This window comes from Euprymna scolopes, chromosome 16, assembly GCF_053919585.1.
Source record: "Euprymna scolopes isolate OS-2025 chromosome 16, ASM5391958v1, whole genome shotgun sequence".
NCBI classification, from domain to species: Eukaryota; Metazoa; Mollusca; class Cephalopoda; order Sepiida; family Sepiolidae; genus Euprymna; species Euprymna scolopes.
In genome coordinates this window covers 21747445-21769349 of record NC_136497.1, presented here as the reverse complement: position 1 = coordinate 21769349, position 21905 = coordinate 21747445, and the positions used below count along the sequence as shown (strand labels likewise).

General features: G+C 39.6%; 1 protein-coding gene across 1 annotated transcript in view; it reads right to left on the bottom strand.

The window, feature by feature from the left end:
- The window catches only part of LOC145295877 (phosphoglucomutase-1-like), a 65861-nt gene extending 56732 nt beyond the window's left edge, over nucleotides 1–9129 (bottom strand). The window contains exon 1 of the mRNA XM_080141621.1: nucleotides 8761–9129. Within this exon, the coding sequence (XP_079997747.1) occupies nucleotides 8761–9006 (246 nt within the window). The 5' untranslated portion in view covers nucleotides 9007–9129. The remainder of the gene's footprint in view (nucleotides 1–8760) is intronic.
- Between the last annotated feature and the right edge of the window lie 12776 nt (nucleotides 9130–21905).

The following is a 21905-nucleotide window of genomic DNA, read 5'->3' as shown; positions in this document are numbered from 1 at the left end:
TTTTAATATCCATAACAAGATTTTCCATATGGTTAATTTGAACCACACAAGATAAAAGCTTGATTGTTATTAGAAGAGAATAAAGAGTGTTGCCCCCTTTTTAAAGTGAGTAAGTATGCTTGTATTATCAGCTTATTTCCTAGATGTTTTGATGCGATAGAGATTGATGCAGTGGTACTCACTATAGGTAAAATGAAGCATCATGGGAATTGGGAGTAGGTTCAATGAAATAACTAACAAGATAAAATAGGAATTAGGTTTTGAAACATTGGACACTTTAAAAGCCAACAAAACTAAAGGTTAAAATAAAAAAAATGTTGCCAAAAGCAAGATAAACTTTTTTTACATATCAAGGTAAGTTGTTTGAACTTACTTTAAAGCATTTATTTACTTCAAAAACAAAAGCAGTGTCAAGTTCAGGTAGAAAAAAAATATTGCGGTTACGGTTTGGTTGTTTTATTGCATATCAACCCTTTTCGGGTTATTTAATGCCAAATCCAGTTATTTTGAAAATAGTATTCATGTTGTATCCAGTTATTTTGCAGAAGGTTTTTATTCTTCAAGCTCTTTGTATCTTCAAGCGCTAGTTTGTAGTGTTTAGTTTGGTTGTTTTATGGTGGATTTTATTGTTTTTGTTCCTGCCCTGCAGAACATGAGTTTTGCAATGGAAGAGGGGAAGGTTTACAGTATTAATGTTTGGTACATTTTAAGTTAGGAAACCAGTCAGGAAGTCGGGGAGATAGAAAAAGAAAGGGGAAATGTGAAGAAGGAAACGGTGAGTTGTTGTTTCTGTTTTTGGTTTTGCAGAACATAAGTTTTGCAAAAGGAAGTAGAAAAACAAAAAGCATCAATGTTAGGTGCATTTCGTCTCAGGAAGCCAATATCTTCAGACAGCCTTAAGACAACGTTTAAACAGTTTTGTAAGTATGGGCGCTAGTTCAGGTTGAAGTTTTTTGAGTACTATAATTGGAATATCGTCAGGGCCAGTTGATTTACTGGAATCAAGGTTTTTGATTAGCTTGGTAACATCACGTACAAATATACGTATATCACATAGCGTGTTTTCTGATACAGGAGGAAATATTGGGGGTGGGCGGCCTTGGTTGCAAAGGGTAAAATTAGCTGAAAAGTTCTTGACAAAGAGTTTGGCTTTGTCTGATGCTGACGAGATTACCTCAGGTCCATTGATAATAGTTGAGATGGAGCACACGCTTCCGTTAAGGATTCTGTTTGCTATTTGCCAAAACTGGTGGGAACCAAGCCGCTGCTCAGCTACTTTGGACTTAACGGATTGAGCATACAACTCTCTTGCGTTCTTTATTACTTTCTTACAATGGTTGCTGGCAGTCCTGAAAGCGGCTTAAGTTTCCATACATCTATTATGTTGGAAGCAGTGGAAAAAGTGATTTCTGTGCGCAATGGCAGCAGCACATTCTGGAGAGAACCATGGCTGGCTGTTAGGTTTTTCCTGAAACTTTTTCGAGGGTATGAAACGGTCTATACCTACAATTAACCATTCCGTCAGGTCTGATACTATAGAGGACACATCCTTTTTAAACATGGAATGCAGAGGTAGATCACATATAAATGTACGGAAGCTATTCCAGTCAGCCTTAGTGTATCGATATACTGTACGATGGAGAGGTACGTCTGGGGACTCATTACATTTCATTTTTATCTTAATTGATACAACAGAGTGGTCAGAAGATCCAAGAGGCGACAGAACAGAAACTGAACATAGTTCAGGGCAAGTTGTGAGAAAAAGGTCTAGTAGGCTCGCATACTGGCCGTCATTGTCGGGCACACGGGTGGGTTCCTGAACAATCTGAGTGAGGTCATAGGCAATGGAGAAATCATGACAGAACCTCCCCTCATCATCGGTCTTGTTTGAGTGGGTCAACCATTCGACGTTGTGAACATTGAAGTCTCCACATACGTGAATGTTAGCTGAAGGATAAGCAGATAGGACTTGGTCAATTTTCTCAGATACTACACCCAGATCTCTCCTGCATCCGTCAACTCGATACACAAAGCAACACCATCTGCACTAGAAGATGGATAGCTGAAGAAAATACTTTTGGCAGCAGAAATTTGTTACGCTTTTATTTCTTTGCCGTCTATACTCCTGATAATCTACACTTAGTGGTGTAGGTTACTTAAATATATAATTTGTTATTTATAGAAAGGCCTTGGCTTCCCTTTTTCTTTGAAAACCCTTTTGTTAGAGATTACTCCACTTTGCACATACCTAAAATTTCATTTTCCATAAGTGACAATAAGTGAAGGACCATTCACAATCTCGAGTAATTCTTAGTAACAAATACAGTCACAACTCAGTCGTTTTATAAAAGAAAAAAAAAAGTTTCAAGAGTGTTGACTAATTTTCAAAAAAAAGTTTAGTAATATAAATTTTAGTCAGTTTAAATCATAGCCCCCCCCCCCCCCGCCCCAAAGAATATACTTACATATATATTTTTTTTTTTTCCATTTTCACCCCAAACAAGATAGTGCCACTTTGACACAGGGGGCTACTATCAGGGACATAAGTTGCAGAGATACTATGTAGGGAGTTGAGCAGCAAGATGTCTGTTCACATTACACTTGAACTTATGCATGTCAGTACACTTGGGAAAGCAGGGATCCAGAAGGGAGTTCCTAAGTCTAGCAGTTCTGGGGAAGAAACTATTAGAGTAGAAGGCTTTCTTACATCTAGAGATCTCTACTGTGTAGGGGTGGGATTTTGCTGCTTGTTGGGGGTATTTACGTTGAAGTATAAGGGCTTGTAGTTCGTCAGAGCATTCATCATTAAAATACTTGTAGAACAGGCAGAAGGATTCAACATTTCGTTGATGGGACAGAAACCTAGATGACAGTTCAGGACCTATCAGGTTGGTGACTCTTTTGAACCCTGTCCAGGAGTAAGAGACTAGCAGCAGATGCACCAGCCCAAATGTGACAATACTCCATCCATGGGCAAATGGTAGCCTTGTAGAGGTACAGGATACTTTCAGGTGTAAGTAACTTTCGGGCATGGTAGAAAGAGTCCACCATCTTTGCAGCGGCCTTGGCAATGCTCTCAATTTATCTGTTCTAGCTCATCTTCCCTGTGAACATTAAGCCAAGGAGTTTGAAAGAAGTACTTTCAGGTAATGTATATTTAGTCATAGCTACTAGTGGTTGAGAAAGTTTCTTGTAATTTTGAAGGAACAAGCTTAGTATTGGCAGCATTGAATGTGACCATCCATTTTTTCCCCATTACACTACTTTCTCTATCAGAAAAGTAGAATTTTATGCAAATAAAATATTTTCTTTCACAATAGAACCAAAGTAATCCCTATAGAGAAATGACTCGCTTGCATTATTAAACAAAATTCCTTAAAGTCAAACTAAATACTGAATTCCTTTTGAGAAAGCATGTAACCGCCCACAATGTCATCTTATCTTATCTTATCCCTATATAAAACGAACACATTTTTTCCCCTATAATTTTGACCTTAATAGGATTAAACATCAAGACATTTCATGCAAATGTAATATTTACAAACTGCAGCACAATATCTGACGTGTGTTATAGGCATATTACCTCTCCACTTTCTCAATAATTGTAGATTCCTATATTTTTTCCTGTTGAGAGTTCACTGCCACAATCGGTTAAAAATCAATGGAAGTAGTAAAATCTTTTCTGCCATTTTTTTTTTTTTTGCATTTTGCTGTGTTTTTTTTTTTTGTTTTTCCGAGCATGTTCATCATTTTCTCCCCCTATTTTTTGTTTTTGTTTTTCCGATTTCTTTTTTAAAGAAGTTTTACATTTGTTCGCCTTTTTTTTTGGTTTTCCTGATTTTTTTTAAAGAAGTTAAATATCGTTTTTTTTTTTTTTTCCAATATTTAAACAGGGTCATTGCTTCGCTTATTCTTTACTTTACACCCCCCCCCACATACACACACCTCCAAACATCCGGGCAACACCGAGTACCCCTGCAAGTGTATATATACTTTAGTTAAATTTTTTTTCGCACTGATATCGATATTTAAAACCTACTTTTTCAATTTAAAAATTATTAAAACGAATTTGATAAACTCATTTATGACTACACGAGCAATTTCATAAAGGTTAATTAATTTGCATGTTCTTTTAATAAACTTGCCGTAATCATTTTTTATGATCTCATTAGATCATTGGTTTCATTTAACTATTACACTCCATAACTACTTATGTGTAGGTGCAGCAGACTGAACTGTACCAAACTCGTCTCATAATTCTTGGTCTAGAGAGATTTTGGTTTTATTTTTTTTATCTACTACTGCATCAATTTTATCAATTTTTTTATTATTAAAAACTTTAACAATTATATAACTTAGATTATTCTTAATTATGAAATTGACGGAGTTGTTGATTCTCTGAAATTTGAACGATTGCAGGTGGAGTGCAAATTCCGTCTGTTTATTGCAGTCCTTGACATCCGTATAGCTTCAAATTGATTCTGACACCTACTTCCTCAAGTACTGCTAGAATGGATACCCAAATAAACTCAGATTACATTTGTTTCCTCAACACCCGTCTAGCTGAATCCACTGTGAAAAATTTCCCCCACTCTTTATCTGTGCCTAAATCAAAACGTGGATTCCATGAACAAAGCTTCTTTCTTAGAACTGCACGCTTGGGGAACTCTGTTCCTTCTGCCTGCTTCCCACCTGACTACAACTTGGATGTCTTCAAGTCCAACGTTAACAAATTCCTAATGAACCGCCCCCTTAAGTAAACACTTCATCAAATCTCCACACTAACGTAATGTACTTGCAATAACCCTTATCCCTGAGTGGCTTCCGGGCCTTGATAAGTGGTGACCACCGTGTAAAAAAAAAAAAAAAAAAAAAAAAGAAACAAACTGATGAACGAGTGAAGTTCATTAACGCCTTTATTATATCGAATCTATGGAAAAGACTTGTAAATTAGATTTTTTTTTCAAATGAAGAAAAACGCTGCAATTTTTTTCATTTAAAGAAAATGACAGTTTTTCTCAAAAGCAGTGTGATGTCATAAAGCATGGTGATGAGTATCAATCCAATGTGGAAATCATAAAATGGTAGATTTAAATATATTCTACTTATGGATCGCCATTGCTTGATTTATGGAATAAGCACAAATCAATTTTTTTTTAAGGAGTCACTATTTATCAAGGCCTGAAAGCCCCTTGAGGATAAGGGTTAATTAGTGTACAGAGGCTTTTCGGGTTATTTAATGCCAAATCCAGTTATTTTGAAAATAGTATTCATGTTGTATCCAGTTATTTTGCAGAAGGTTTTTATTCTTCAAGCTCTTTGTATCTTCAAGCGCTAGTTTGTAGTGTTTAGTTTGATTGTTTTATGGTGGATTTTATTGTTTTTGTTCCTGCCCTGCAGAACATGAATGAGTTTTGCAATGGGAGAGGGGAACGGTTACAGTATTAATGTTTGGTACATTTTAAGTTAGAAAACCAGTCAGGAAGTCGGGGAGATAGAAAGAGAAAGGGGAGATGGGAAGAAGGAAACGGTGAGTTGTTGTTTCTGTTTTTGGTTTTGCAGAACATAAGTTTTGCAAAAAGAAGTAGAAAAACAAAAAGCATCAATGTTAGGTGCATTTCGTCTCAGAAAGCCAATATCTTCAGACAGCCCGATCTGGTAGCACCAGATTGCAGTTACAATATCACCAATTGTGACAAAATGTAATGTTTTACCAGCATTGTTTAATTTTCCATTTTTGAGCAATTATCAAGATAGATGTAATGATCTTTTTTAATTCTAAAAGACTTCATGACTTTGTTTTGAAGTAAAAAGTTTTAAAATAAGTTAAACCCCCAAAATTATCCAGGTATCCAGCCAATGTACAAATGTAAAGTGTTTTCCAAAATACATAATATTCAATCAGAATCCTTAACAGTTTCTGCGCTATTGTATTAAAAAAAAAAAATCTTGTCATCTCATCTTCACCAAAACAATCTAGGTTAACATCTTCCGCTACTCCATAATCCCCCACCCCCTTTTTCAGGCGATTACATGTGAATATCCTGAAAATGTTAAGATAAAAAATGTCAGAATCTGGAAGAGGGAGTCAGTTTCGATAAATTAATGCAAAATTACCGTCATTAAAAGGTCATTCTAGTGTTTCAGGATAGTTAAGCCCCCCCACCCCCCACCCCCATGGGAAACGAATTCAGTGAGTATTTTTAGAGTCATTTTTTAAAAATAAACTATGTGTTATACAACATTACCAATCGGTATTATTCTGTGGTGAAAAGAATTTGGTTAACTGCCCTAAAAAGTTAAAATGGCCTGAAAATGAAGGAGAGAATATTTCTACATTAAATATATATATATATATATATATATATATATTATATATATATGCACACACACACACAAAACCGAACCCTCACTCTAAATTCCAAATTTACTTTTTTTTTTTTCTAATTACCGTGCTAGAAAATTACTTACGTCTGAGAGTATCGTGTATCTCTACAAGGCCATCAGTCGCCCATGTATGGAATACTTTTGCTACTAGTCTCTTACTATTAGACAGTGTTCAAAGAGAGTTGTCAACCTATTAGGTCCTGCACTGTTGTTTATTTTTTTGAACTGCCTGAAAGCTGTTTTGGTAAATTTTTACTTACTTTCAACATTAATCACTTTTAACATGACTTTTCTTGGTTTTCGGATATGCTGAAAACTAATATCGCATTTATATTTGCTGCGCATGCGTCAAAAATATGCGCGCGCTTGCACATACAGAAATGGCCACCATTGATAAGGAATTACACATATTTATATACATATTTTTATTTTTTCTTTAAAGTCCTCGTATCTTTATTAAAAGATGAAAACAGAAAAAAAAAATGCTGCTCACTAGGTGGCCAGAAGATAGATGCATATTTTACATTAAATTAACATAAGAAAATGATCCCCACTTTGAAAAATTTCTTCAGATCATGAAAACTAATTATCTGTGCCACTTTGAGATCATTTTAAAGTTTGTGTTTTATCTGGTGAAGTTCGCCTTACTTGAAGGAAGTAATTCGGTGTTATTAATTAGAAAATGTGCGGAATGGATGCGTGTGTGCATAAGTGATTTTTGAATGTCTGCGTGACGTGTGTAATCATGGTGTTGACGGTTTTGGCAGCGACGATGTTATGAAGACGAGAGGCATGTTCTTGTGTGTCGTCGAAGTGAGAAGAAAGGAAGGAGACTGAATGAACGAAATGAACTGAATTAATTGAATTTAATTCTAGAAGACTGATGCGTTTTTACACATTTTGGGCCGACTCCAAGATTGCTACTGCTGATATTTTGGTTTTTGGAAAAGCGTTAAAAAGACAATCTTCTGAATTTTCTCATTGGTCGCTTGTGTCACGTGATACTGTCGCCAACTACGTCCGCCAGAAATATGTTCATTTTACTTTTGTTGTTGTGAGAAAAGTGTGTGGGCATATTTGAAATTGTGTCGTTGCTGGAAGAACTTATTTTTGTGCAAAATGTGCGGGGAAATTGAAATGAATAAACGTTCGTTTATTTGCGCACGTGCGTGTGTGAGTGCACACCTGCAAGAGTTCTCACTGTAAAGTTTGTTTTTTTTAAGTTGGAAAGATTTTAGACGTTGACCAAAAAGACTTACCTTTAAAAAGTTGATTTTTAGGGGTATTCGGGTCTGTATTCTGTCGTATTTTCACTGGTCGCCATGTTTGTTTTGGGTGCGCAAAAACAAACATGGCAACCAATAAAACGACAGAATACAAACCCGATTATCCCTAAAAATCAACTTTTTAAAGTTTTTAGTTGGTGTTCCCGCACACATTCATCATTGCCCTTAGATTGTAAATGTCGGATGACAACTTGAATGCGTATTTAAAAATTAAAAAAAAAAAATAAAGAAATTTGTCCGGGCAAAACCTTTGTTAGGTGATGAAACGTGAAGATAACCATAAATATGTATATAAAATAATCGGAGAAAGCAAAATTTAAAAAAGCCAAACTGCTTAAAAAGGGTTAAATTCGCAAAATTTGGCCTAAAAAAACGTCGAGTGGGTCAACTTGGTCATCGATTTACTAGAAAGTTGCATTAGAAACTGAGCACCAGCACCAGCACCAGCACCAGCACCACCACACCACCACCTAATAAATATTTAAATATTGACTTAAAGAAAAAAAAAAAGATAAGTTTTTTTGATAATCTGGTAGTTGAATGAAGAAAAAAAAAAAAAAAAAGACAAAAAATAAAATTCAGAAGGGGGTACTGCTTCCATACGTGCGCCAAATAATTTTGTAAGGGGGGTGTATTTAGCTAAGGAATATTTACCAGATATGCAAATAAATGGCCAATTCGAAGATATCAAAATGCATTCTATTCAATTTTGTTATTACATTTTTCTAAATAGATTTTGTTGAAATTACATTTTACTTGTTGACGCTATTGCATTTTCACATTTCGAGTAAATAGTCAACTTGTCAGTCACGTAGACGCGAAAGGAGCTTCCATATAACTCGCAATAATAATAAAAACTCTAATCCAGAATATGGACCGTGCTTTTTTTTTTTTTTAAAGAGAAGATTTGCAAATTAATTCAATTTTCGTTCATTAAAAATTGTTAGGTGAAAGTACAGAATAGATACAGAACGCCCCTCCCCCTCCACATATTAAGAATGGGTTTCTAATTAATTATCATTTCAGCACGGTTCGTATTCTACATAAAAAGGGGAGGAGGTTTGAATTTAATGGCTTAACTACTTACTCCATTAGCTGCACACATTTGAATAATAATTTGAGCGGCTTCTTTGACATAATATCGTCCATCTCCTCCAACATGAAGCGTGGCATTTTTTAGTTGATCGCCAAGTGCCGCTGACAAAGTACTTTGGATGAAATTCTCTGTGTAATGTTTTTGCATATAAGTTTTCACCGGCTTGCGGAGACCGCTGGTTCCAGGCTTTTGACCCTCGAAAGGCTTTGTATCGATCTTTGTCGATTTTAAAGACATTTTTGCCAAAAAACAAGACGAGTACAATCGTGCGAGAGAAAGCGTCTACAGCGTAAGTTTGACTAAAATAAATAAGCGATTCCGAAGGTGAAGGACAACCAACAAGCGACCTTGACAAATACAAGCACAAGGTCAGAGGGCCGCTTATGATTTACTCTCTCAAACATTTAAAAAAAAATACGTTCAATATCATTACAAATAAGAAATAAAGGAAAAGAACAGTAATAATAATTGATCGTCATAAAAATAAGAAATAAATAAATAGATTTATTTTTAAACATTGGTAAAAAGTAACGGGAGGGGTGGAGAGTTAGGAAACGATCAGAATGTTTTTACCATAAACTGAAGTGACATTCTCTTTCGGTGAAGGAAGGACGGAAGGAGAAATAATTCTAGACAGAGGCTATTTTAATTTTTGTCCCAAATCCAGAGTGCGCATTTTTGTGGGAAGCTGGATTTTATTCACATTAAGAAGCAAACTTTAGCCTAACTATGACTTTGTAAGGAGGCACGTAAATAGTGAGGAGGAGGCGAGGCATTTTTACCTGTCGCCCGAGGGGTGGGAGGTATCGCTTTGCCTGGGATGGTTCCGATAACGGTAAATCTCGCAGTCATAAAAATGATGCTATAAGATAGAGTTGACGGATCATTTTTTTTTTCTTTTTAAGCAGAAACAACTTGTCATGTCGAAAATAGTAATGTATCCAAAAATTACGAAAATTCATTGAGTAGTAAATTATTATTTTTATTTTTTTATTTTTTACACGGTGGTCACCACTTATCAAGGCCCGGAAGCCACTCAGGGATAAGGGTTATTGCAAGTACAGAACGCTAGTGTGAAGATTTGATGAAGTGTTTACTTAAGGGGGCAGTTCATTAGGAATTTGTTAACATTGGACTTGAAGACATCCAAGTTGTTGTCAGGTGGGAAGCAGGCAGATGGAACAGAGTTCCACAGGCGTGCAGTTCTAAGAAAGAAGCTTTGTTCATGGAATCCGCGTATTGATTTAGACACAGATAAAGAGTGGGAGAAATTTTTCACAGTGGATTCAGTTAGACGGGTGTTTTTCGTGAAAGATTGATGAGGGGGGACCAGAGATTGGAGTTCAGACGAGCACCTGCCATGGAAATAACGATAAAACAAGGATAGGCTCGCAACGTCTCTTCTGTGGGAAAGAGGTTGCAGGGTAGAGAAAAGGGCATCCCCCACTAAGCCACAAAGTCTATTTTGTACTCTATAAAGGCAGGATAGGCTGTTTTTAGCAGCTCCTGCCCAGATATGGCAGCAGTATTCCATCCTTGGACGTACTTGGCTTTTATATAGATAGAGAATTGCATCAGTAGTGAGATATCTTCTGGAGCGGTAGAAGGATCCCACCATCTTTCCAGCGACCTTGGCAACAGACTTGATGTACGTGTTCCATTTTAGATCAGAAGTAAAGGTCAAGCCCAGAAGCTTGTCAAAACACGGGGCTGTCATAATATAGGCTAAGAGACTATTAGTCGCCTAGAGTTATGCCCCTTGGCCCGTGACGTATGAATCTCGTCCGCCATTGTTTCTCAGTGCAACGTTTACTACTAGACAATAAAGAACGCATTTTACACCACCTTCGAGTCTGTTTATCAATGCTTCCAAAGTATGTATTATCACGACATGGTGTCTGAAGTGGGATCCTCTAAAGAATCAAAGGAATAGTAACAATATTACCCTAAAAAAAAAAAAAAAAAAAAAAAAAAACGAACATTTTCGGGATCTAAAAAAAATTAATACAAAACACACGTGGTGTCGGTATTTTTCTCGCAATCGACGATGAATACATATTCGCAACTACCACCTCCAACAATCGATTGGAACACTTCAAATTTGGCCAAATCAATGGACCGATTTATCAGGCAAGTTCATTTATATTTCGACGGCCCAATGAAAGACGTAGATTCAGACACAAAGTTAAATTACTTGCTAATATGGTCTGGTATCGAGGGCCAGGAAATAAGTGACACTTTTCCCTTTCGACAGGGAGAAGAAAGGACATTGGATAAATATATCCAATTTTTTAAGGAATATGCGAATCCGCGATCGAACTTTCGTGTAGCTAGACACAACCTACTAAAATGTAAACAAAACGCGGATGAATCGGCACACGCATTTCTAAGTCGGCTGCGTCAGACAGCCAAACAGTGTGAATACGGTCGGACGGTGGAAGAGACCATTGTGTTGGACCTATTCATATTCGGTATTTATTTACAGTCTGCACAAAAGTCCCTAATAAGAGAAGGAAGTGATCTCACGATCGAGAAAGCACTCGGAATCGTCGAGACAGAAGAAGCCACGTGTAAACAAATGGAAGCATTACGTACAACAGCAGTAGAAGACAGCTCTACACTCGCAGTTAGAGCCAGACAGCCCAGTGGACCTACCACATGTGGTAATTGTGGCACAAAACACCATCAATATAAATGCCCAGCTAAAGGCAAATACTGCCTAAAATGCAATAAAAAGGGACACTTTGCTAAAGTTTGCCACTCTAAAATGGGAGACGAGGGGCACACACGCAGACAGTCATTCCAGCCACAGAGGAAATATAATAAGAATAAAATCCACATGGCAGCAGCACATATGGGTAGCAACGACGACAGTTCCACAGAGGAGCTGTACTTTCACACAGTAAAGGAATTACCGTTAGCGACCACAGAAGCTTTCACAAAACTGAAGATAGGCAACAGCAAAGCCCAAATAGAGGTTGACGCGAAAATCGACACAGGTGCAATGAGCAACCTGTTACCTAAACAGGTATTTAAGGAACTGAAAGGAGTACCACTGGAAAAATCAGCTATAAGGCTAATTGCGTTTGGAGGCTCAACGATAGACCAAGAAGGGACCTGTCGTTTAGGGGTCAGATCCCGCGACAAGTTCGTTAAAGCGACCTTTCACGTGGTGAAATCAAGAGACCCTATACTAATAGGACTCCAAACATCAAGAGAATTAGGGCTAGTCACCCTTAACTTGGCTATAAAAACGGACACAACTCATGTGACGGACAAAGCATCCCGGCCTACTCCCCCGCACGACATGAAACCGGTCCCCGTGCAGGAACCATGTACGATGGGAAACCTTGGAGAAAGGAGGAAAATCATTGAGGAATTTCCAGACGTATTCGACTCCATTGGTTGTCTGCCAGGTGAACACACCATCCATTTAAACCCCGAAGTACCACCAGTTGTCCACCCACCACGTCGAGTCCCAATATCCCTAAAAGGAAAGTTGAAATTGGAGTTGGACTCCTTAGAGGCCCAGGGAATAATTTCCCCTGTAAAGGACCCGACGCCCTGGGTAAACTCATTCGTCTGTACCACTAAAAGGAACGGATCGGTCAGGCTATGCCTCGACCCCCGAGACTTAAATAAAGCAGTGCACAGACCACACTATGCGACTCCGACATTCGAAGACATCACTGCGGAACTAGACAACGCTAGATGGTTCACAAAAGTCGATATCAAGTCCGGCTACTGGCATTTGAAACTGGACGAAAAGTCGAGACGTCTCACAACATTCATTACCCCACATGGCAGATACATGTACAACAGGTACCCCATGGGAGTCAAATCTGCCCAAGATGAGTTCCAAAGAGCCATGCAGGAAAACTTCGGAGACCTCGAAAATGTCCTATCCATATGCGACGACATAGTAGTGTACGGATTCGAGGAAGACGGCAGTGACCATGACAAGGCACTGAGGCAGCTAATGTTTAGAGCAAGGGAAAGAAACTGCAGGTTTAATTCAGAGAAATTTGTGGTGAAAACCTCCGAAATCCCTTTCTACGGCCACATAATCTCAAGAGACGGTGTCAAGCCAGATCCCCGGAAAATAGAGGCGATCACACAGATGCAACCCCCCGAGGATGCAAAGCAGCTCACCAGCTTCCTAGGCCTGGTGAACTACTTGAACAAATTCTCTCCACGACTCACGACACTGACAAAACCCCTACGTGAGTTAACATCGAAGAAGAATGACTTCACATGGTCTTCACAGGAGCAACAGGCATTCGAAGAAATCAAAAAAGAGATCGGAAATCATACGACACTCCGATACTTCGACCCTAAAGAACCAATAGTGCTACAGGTAGACGCATCTTCAATGGGTATAGGCGCGGCTCTGCTACAAAACGACAGACCAGTAGCATTCGCGAGCAAAGCACTTTCCGGACCAGAAACACGCTACTCAAACATAGAGAGGGAGATGTTGGCTATCGTCTTTGGCCTGGAGAAATTTCACAGTTACGTTTGGGGCCACAAAACGACAATTCATACGGATCACAAGCCATTGGAGTCGATAGCATTGAAAAATCTAGCACAAGCACCCCCAAGACTGGCTAGAATGTTATTGAAGGTCGAGGGATATGATTTTACTGTAAAATATACCCCAGGAAAAACAGTTCCAATTGCAGACTGCTTGTCACAAGTAGCACCCAGACCCAGTGGGCACATCGAAGGGATCGATCTCAACGTCCATAGCATGATCTCATACCTCAACTTTGCGCCGACGAGAGTTGAAGATATAAGAGTGGAAACATCCCAGGATCCACTCCTAAAGCAACTTGTAAGCATGGTATTGACCGGCTGGCCTTCCAACCGGGCTGACTGCCCAGGAATTCTCCTGCCATTCTGGAATTTCAGAGATGAGATTGGGGTCCAGGATGGAATTCTACTCAAGAGCCAGAGAATCATTATCCCAGCCTCGTTGCAAAGAGGCATACTGGAAGAGCTGCATGCTTCACACCAAGGAGTAGAGAGAACGAGGTTACGAGCACGTTCAGTGGTGTACTGGATAGGGTTAAATAAGGACATAGAAGATATAGTCCGAGAGTGCCACACATGCCAGAAATACCAAGCCAGTATCCCGCCCGAATCAATACTCCAGCACGAAACCCCTACGTACCCCTGGCAGTACGTCAGCACAGACTTGTTCACATTGGCAGGGAAAGAATATCTGCTTGTGGCAGATCAGTACAGCCGAAACCCCTTCGTACGACGCCTTCCGTCCGCCTCATCAATATCCGTTATTAGAAGTATTAAGACGATATTTGAGGAACAAGGAGTGCCGGAAATCTTGTACTCGGACAATGGTCCACAATTTACAAGTAAAGATTTCAAGGATTTCGCCAGGACGTACAGCTTCCAACACAGGACATCGTCCCCACATTACCCCAAGTCTAACGGATTCGCCGAAAGAATGGTGGGAACATGCAAGAAAATTTTGACGAAGGCAGGGGAAACTGGTCAAGACAGCTACCTAGCAATGATGGCTTACAGAGCCACGCCACTGTCATCAGACATTAAGTCCCCGGCAGAGTTACTCAACGGACGAAAAATACGGACACCCCTAGTATCCAAGCAACAACTTGGCGATGAGCAGACTAGGACAGCCATACAGAAACAGAAAGATCAGTCTAAGGTCTGCTATGACAGGAAACAATGGCGGACGAGATTCATACGTCACGGGCCAAGATCGTCTATGTCCAGCAGGAAAAAGCAAAGATATGGGAGCCTGGAAAAATTCAGCGCTCCAGCGTGACACCCAGATCCTACATAGTTGAATCTGAGAACGGTAACACCTATAGAAGGAACAGGCAGTTCCTCAGACCAGCTGGGAGGAGATCAACAACCACAAATAGATCCGACCAACCTCGCCCCAGCGACTCTCCACCGGATCCCACCCAGAAGGAAGGTCCCCCCCTAAACAAATCGAACAGCCGACCACCGAACAACACTCCAGCGGCACGCCTCACACCCGAACTGAGAAACTCACCCCCGAATTAAGAAGATCTCAGAGACGAGTGAATGCTCCTCAGAAACTGAACTTATAGGTTACACTATCCTAAAAAAAAGAGACAATACCATTACCCTAGAACAATGGAGACAAGCTAAATAATATATTAGAGACTATGTTATCCCTTAATCAGATAAAGGCTAAATATCGCCCTTGGACTATATACATATATATGGAAGGGAAGGGATGTCATAATATAGGCTAAGAGACTATTAGTCGCCTAGAGTTATGCCCCTTGGCCCGTGACGTATGAATCTCGTCCGCCATTGTTTCTCAGTGCAACGTTTACTACTAGACAATAAAGAACGCATTTTACACCACCTTCGAGTCTGTTTATCAATGCTTCCAAAGTATGTATTATCACGACAGGGGCCTCTCCCAGACAAGAGCCATCAGTCCTAATTGATGCCAGATTGGGATCAGAGCGTTGATGATGTAAGGATAGGAGTTTGGTTTTGTATGCATTAAAGGTAAGCAGCCACGTCTTCCCCCACTGAACCACGTGCTCGAGATCAGAGGAGAGAGAATCAGAGAGAACTTTGTCATTTACAGCCTTTGATGTGTTGTCGTAGATGGTCGTGTCATCAGCATAGATGTCAACGAATGATTTAAGTATGTGTTTAGGGAGGTCATTGATGTAGATCAGGAAGAGAGTTGTGCCCAGGATTGACCCTTAAGGGACTCCAGCATTAATACTGCAGGCCTCTGATTTTTGTCCATCGACCACTACTCTTATGCGCCTATCGGAGAGAAATGATTTAATGATTGAGAAAACATTTCCAGTTATACTGTAGCTGGAAATCTTGTGAAGTAGGCCCTTATGCCATACCTTGTCGAAGGCCTTAGATATGTCAAGAGCAATTGCCCTAGAAAGGAAACCTTTGTCAAGAGATTCACTAATCCTGTGAGATATAACCGTTAGCACATCTGCGGTAGATCTTGCAGAACGGAAACCATATTGTGTGTCACTAAGAAGGTTGTTTCTGTTGAGGTGGTTGACTATTTCTCTATTTAATATGGATTCCAGCAACTTACTCATAACACACAAGAGACTTATTGGTCTGTACTGAGAGGGAGATGACTTATCACCTGAATTCTTAAATACAGGGCAAACTGATGAGGTTTTCCAGGGAGTCGGAAAGCACTTTTTTTTCTTTTTTTTTTTTTTTTATTACATTTTCACCCCAAACAGGGCAAATTGCCACTTTGGTGTAGGGGGCTACTATCAGGGGCAACAACTACTGGGGTACTATGTAGGAATTTGGGCAGCAAGATGTTGGTTCACGTTACACTTGAACTTCTGCACGTCAGTACTGTTGGGGAAGCAGGGACCTGGAATGGAATTCCAGAGTCTAGCGGTTCTGGGGAAGAAACTATTGGAGTAAAAAGATCTTTTACATCTAGGGATCTCTACAGTGTGGGGGTGGGATTTAGCAGCCTGTCGGGTTTGTCGAGGGTGCTCACGTCATGGGGGCACAAGTGATTGCAGTTCGTCAGAGCATTCACCACTAAAATACTTGTAGAAAAGGCAGAGGGATGCAACATTTCGTCGATGGGACAAAGGCTGAAGCTTAAATGCCAGTTCAGGGCCTATCAGGTTTGCGACTCTCTTTTGAACCTTGTCAAGAAGCGAGAGACTAGTAGCAGATGCACCAGCCCAGATGTAACAGCAATACTCCATACATGGGCGAATGGTGGCCTTATAGAGGTACAGGATACTTTCGGGTGTTAGTAGTTTTCTAGCACGGTAGAGAGAGCCCACCTTTCTTGCAGCGGCCCTGGCAATGCCTTCAATGTAATTGTTCCAACTCATGTTTCCTGTGAACGTTAGGCCAAGGAGTTTGAAAGATGTACTCTCAGATAAAGAGTCGTTGGCCATTGCTATAGGTGGTAGAGAGGGTTTCTCGTAATTATTGAATGAAACTAGTTTAGTCTTGGCAGCATTGAACGCGACCAACCACTTTTGTCCCCATTCCACCACAGATTGGAGGTCTTCCTCTAGTGTTTCTGCCATTTCTTTAGAAATGTATTCATTCGTCTTCCTGTCGTGCCTGCCATAGAGTGTAGTGTCATTAGCATATATACCCATCTCAGAGGCAATTTTGTCAGGGAGGTCATTTATGAATATCAGGAACAATAGAGGTCCAAGGATAGAACCCTGGGGCACCCCCGCATTTATATCATATTGTTTAGATGTACGACCATCGAGGACAACCTGGATTTTTCTCTTATCTAAGAATGATTTAATTATGTTAAGTATTCTTCCAGTGATACCGTATGATCTAATTTTCCTGAGGAGACCCTTATGCCATACCCTGTCAAAAGCCTTAGATATATCTAGAGCTACTGCTCTGCCCTCCTCCGCTTTGTCCAGTGAATGGTATATACGTTCAGAGATCACAGTTAGGATGTCTGCTGTGGAACGGGCTTGTCTAAATCCATATTGTTTGTCAGTCAGAAGTTTAGCATCTGTAAGGTGATGGACTAGAGCATGGTTAATTAAGGTCTCAAATATTTTGGCAAAAAGTGGGAGGAGGCTAATGGGGCGATAATTTTATGGGTCAGTCCTTTCGCCAGAATTCTTGAATACTGGTACAACAGAAGCAGTTTTCCAGCAGCCTGGAAAGCAAGCTTCATTAAGGCATTTGTTATAGAGTTTGGAGAGAACTGGAGCTATTTCGGCTGAGCACTTTTTTAATAGCACAGCTGGGATGAGATCGGGTCCACATGCTTTTGAAGTGTCAAGGTTTTTTATGATAGCATGCACCTGAGCAGGGGGGGTTTTCAGATCGTCTAGCGTGGCGTCTGTCCGCATAGGAAAGTCAGGTAGGGGGTGGTTGGAAGGGTCCAGTGTGGAGTTTGAGGTAAACCGACTGGCAAGCATGTTAGCCTTATCGGTTGCTGAGGAGACAACCTCGTGATTGTTGGTTAGTGGGGGAATTGTTGATTGCCCATTATTTACTACACTGTTGTAGATTTTCCAGAAGTCTCGAGTTTCTAGTTTTTGTGCTTCGATGCGCTTTTTAGTGGTTTCCATAAATTCTCTCTTAGCTGTTGTTATTTCTTTCTTAACATTATTTCTAGCTTCTATATACTTCAGTCTGTTTGAACTGGACTTATGTCGGTTAAACCTACGGTATGCATGTTGCTTTTGAACAATGGCAGTTGCGCAAGTCGACGTAAACCATTGGGGAGAGTGAGGCTTACTATAAAATTTCCGCATGGGAACATGCGCTTTAATTGCAGTTTTGAACCAGTCAGTGGTCTCCTTTGAACACTGTTCAGCAGGGAGAGAAAAAATATTTCTCCATGGGGCATCTCTGATTAGTTCCCTGATGGCTTCCCAGTCAGCCTTTTTATAATATCTCATTGTTTTGAGCACTGGCTCTTCAGTTTTGGCTCTAAAGTTTAAGGCGATTTCAACCATTATCACTGCATGATCAGCGTTCCCGAGTGGGCTGTGGGCCTTTGTTATGCAGTCATCGGGAACTTCTCCTTAAGTCAGCGATTAAACAGTTTCGTAAGTATGGGAGCAAGTTCTGGTTGAAGCTTTTTTAACACTATAATTGGGATGCCATCAGCGCCAGTTGCTTTACTGGAATCAAGGTTCTTGATTATTAGCTTGGCGACCTCATGCACGGATATTTGTATGTTACCTAGCACGTTCTGTGTTATAGGAAGAAATATGGGGAGTTGATGGCCTTTGTCGCATAGGGTAGAATTAGCTGCAAAGTTCTTGGCAAATAGTTTGGCCTTTTCTGATGCTGACGAGATGACCTCTGGTCCATTGATAATGGTTGGGATAGAACGCACACTTCTGTTCAGGATCCTATTTGTTATTTGCCAAAACTGGTGGGAACCAAGCCGCTGATCAGCTACGTTGGATTGAACAGACTGGGCATATAGCTCTCTTGCATTTTTTATTACTCTTTTACATTGGTTGCTGGCAGTCCTGAAAGCAGCTTTAGTCTCAGTGCATCTATTACGTTGGTAGTTATGGAAAAAGTGATTTCTGTGCACGATAACAGCAGCACATTCTGGGGAGAACCATGGCTGGCTGTTAGGTTTTTGTTGGAATTTTTTAGATGGTATGAATTGGTCTATGCCTACAATTAACCATTCGGTCAGATCTGATACTATAGAGGACACTTCCTTTTTAAACATGGAGTGCAGAGGTAAATCAGATATGAATGTACGGAAGCTATCCCAGTCAGCCATAGAGTATCGGTATACAGTACGGTGGAGGGGTACGTCTGATGGCTTCTTACATTTTGTTTTTATCTTAACTGATACGACGGAGTGGTCGGAGGATCCTAAAGGAGAATGAACGGTATGTAGTAGTGAAGCTATCCCAGTCAGCCATATGTACGAGACTTTATCAAGTCTCACACAAAAACACACATTCACATTTCAAGCTATGTCATATACATACGCGCACACAAACATACGCGCCCACGTCCACACATGTACACATATTCACATTCGCGTACATACACTCACATTCACATGTATATACACACGCACTAATGCACACATATGTACTCACAAACGCGCACACGAACGCACACATGGACGACGTCACTTCCGCTTTCTAAGGAAATATACAGTGATGATCATATTTATTGGCACGGTAAAATAAAAGTTAAATTTTGTCTAATAAATTCTAAAAAAGGGATTAAATTAAAGAAAATAACAAAGTATATTATGTATTTTTAACTGGCCTTTCCGATGCAGCAATCGGATTTTAGAAAAAATAAATAACAAAGGAACAACAAACATAATTGCAAAAAACCCTTGTTCAAAATTATTGGCACGGCTTTGTTTTTCTTTTAGTATCAGTATAATATCAATCAATTTCTGGTTTACGTGCTTTCTGAACTTTTTTATAGCCATATTATGCTTGTTTAACGCTAATTCAGTGAATAATTTTTTTCAGATAATTTTTAGATAGCGATTTATTTAAACTATTATAAGTGACTAAATTATAATTTTCAATCGCCATAGTTAAAACTAAGGAACACAGCGAAGACGTCAGGAAGCTTGTTGTAGCATGCCATACCAATGGGGAGGGCTATGATAAGATTTCAAAGAAGCTAAACCTTCCCAAATCCACTGTTAGAGCCATAATAAACAAGTTCAAATCGCAAGGCCACGTTATGAGTTTAGAGGGTAGAGGGAGAAAAAGGATTCTTTCCCCAAGAGATGAACGGAAAATTGTTCGACAAGTAAAACAAAACCCAAGGATCTCTGTTGGGGAGATTGTTGATGAACAGAGCACCTCTGGAGTGAATGTATCTCGACATACAGTTGGTAGAGTTTTGAAGAGAGCTGGTTTAAAAGCATGTCGTCTGAGAAAGACTCCCTTATTGAAGCCTATGCACCTGAAATCAAGGCTAGCCTTTGCAAAATTCATATTGATAAAGATGTTGCATTCTGGAAACGTGTTCTATGGACTGACGAAACGAAAATAGAGTTATTTGGCCATAATAAAGTGTCTTATATTTACAGAAAATCTGGCGAAGCTTTCCTGCCTAAGAACACCATACCCACAGTGAAGCACGGTGGAGGCAGTTTGATGTTTTGGGGATCCTTTACTGCCTCTGGACCAGGGCGACTTGTTAAGGTCACAGGTAGCATAAAAAAGGAAGATTATGTTAAAATATTGGATGAAAACCTGAAAGACTCTGCTAAAGAGCTCTCACTTGGTCGTCGTTGGTGGTTCATGCAAGATAATGACCCAAAGCATTCGGCTAAACTGACTAAGAAATGGCTTGAGGACAATCATATTAATGTTTTGGAGTGGCCATCACAAAGCCCAGACCTTAATCCAATTGAAAATTTATGGAGAACATTAAAATTGAGGGTAATGCAAAGGAAGCCTAAGAATCTTATTCAATTGGAGGATTATTGTCAGGAAGAGTGGGCTAAAATTACTACTGAAGAGTGCAACAACTTGGTTGTAAACTATGAAAAGCGACTGAGGAAGGTAATCAAGGCCAAAGGCTATACAATTGATTATTAAATAAATCGTGCCAATAATTTTGAACAAGGGTTTTTTGCAATTATGTTTGTTGTTCCTTTGTTATTTATTTTTTCTAAAATCCGATTGCTGCATCGGAAAGGCCAGTTAAAAATACATAATATACTTTGTTATTTTCTTTAATTTAATCCCTTTTTTAGAATTTATTAGACAAAATTTAACTTTTATTTTACCGTGCCAATAAATATGATCATCACTGTACACATGTGCAAATCACCACCGGAAACAAGTATAAAACAAAGAGAAACAACTGGCTTCTTCCTTTTCGAGACTAGCCTCCTAGGTAGCTGGTCGGCGCGCTAGCCGGCGTCGTTTCGGTGCGCGCACACGCATACCTCACACCCACTTACTACTATGTATGGGGCACGAGCTAACAGACTGTATGTACACATTCACACTCTTTCTCTCTCTATCTACTACTGTTCCCTGAGAACACCTTCGCGTAGCTGACTACTAACTGATGTCAACTCTCATATCCTCTTCTTTATCTACACGCTGGACTATCATTCTCATTTTTACTACAACACTCATTTCTCTTCCCACGTGCGAACAAACGATAGTGACCCAAACTTGAAATGAACACACATTTCCTATTCTTGCTACAACACCAGTCCCGCAACGAACATTGGTTACACCGCGTGGACATGAACACATGTTATAACTAAAACGTTCATTCTTTCAACAGTATATAAACGACGTTTATCTTATCCATCAATTGAGTCTTTGTTTCCTTCAATTCCATTCGTTTCATTATTTTCTTGTGGCGAGCTAGGGTATTATACCCTGGTCCGCTACACATTGAGTACTGGTATACAGTACGGTGGAGGGGATTTATTGTTAAAAGTATTGGTAAATGCTTATTTTAACTGTCACTAAGTGTGTCAAAATTTTTTGGGAATTTTTGTTACCCTTAACAAAAAACTGCGAATAAAATATACAAAACTCGTAATTTTTTTAAAAGTGGGTTGTTTAATTTCTTTATAGAATATACTTCCAAAATAAACTATTAAAGTTTGTTAATAAATAATAGAA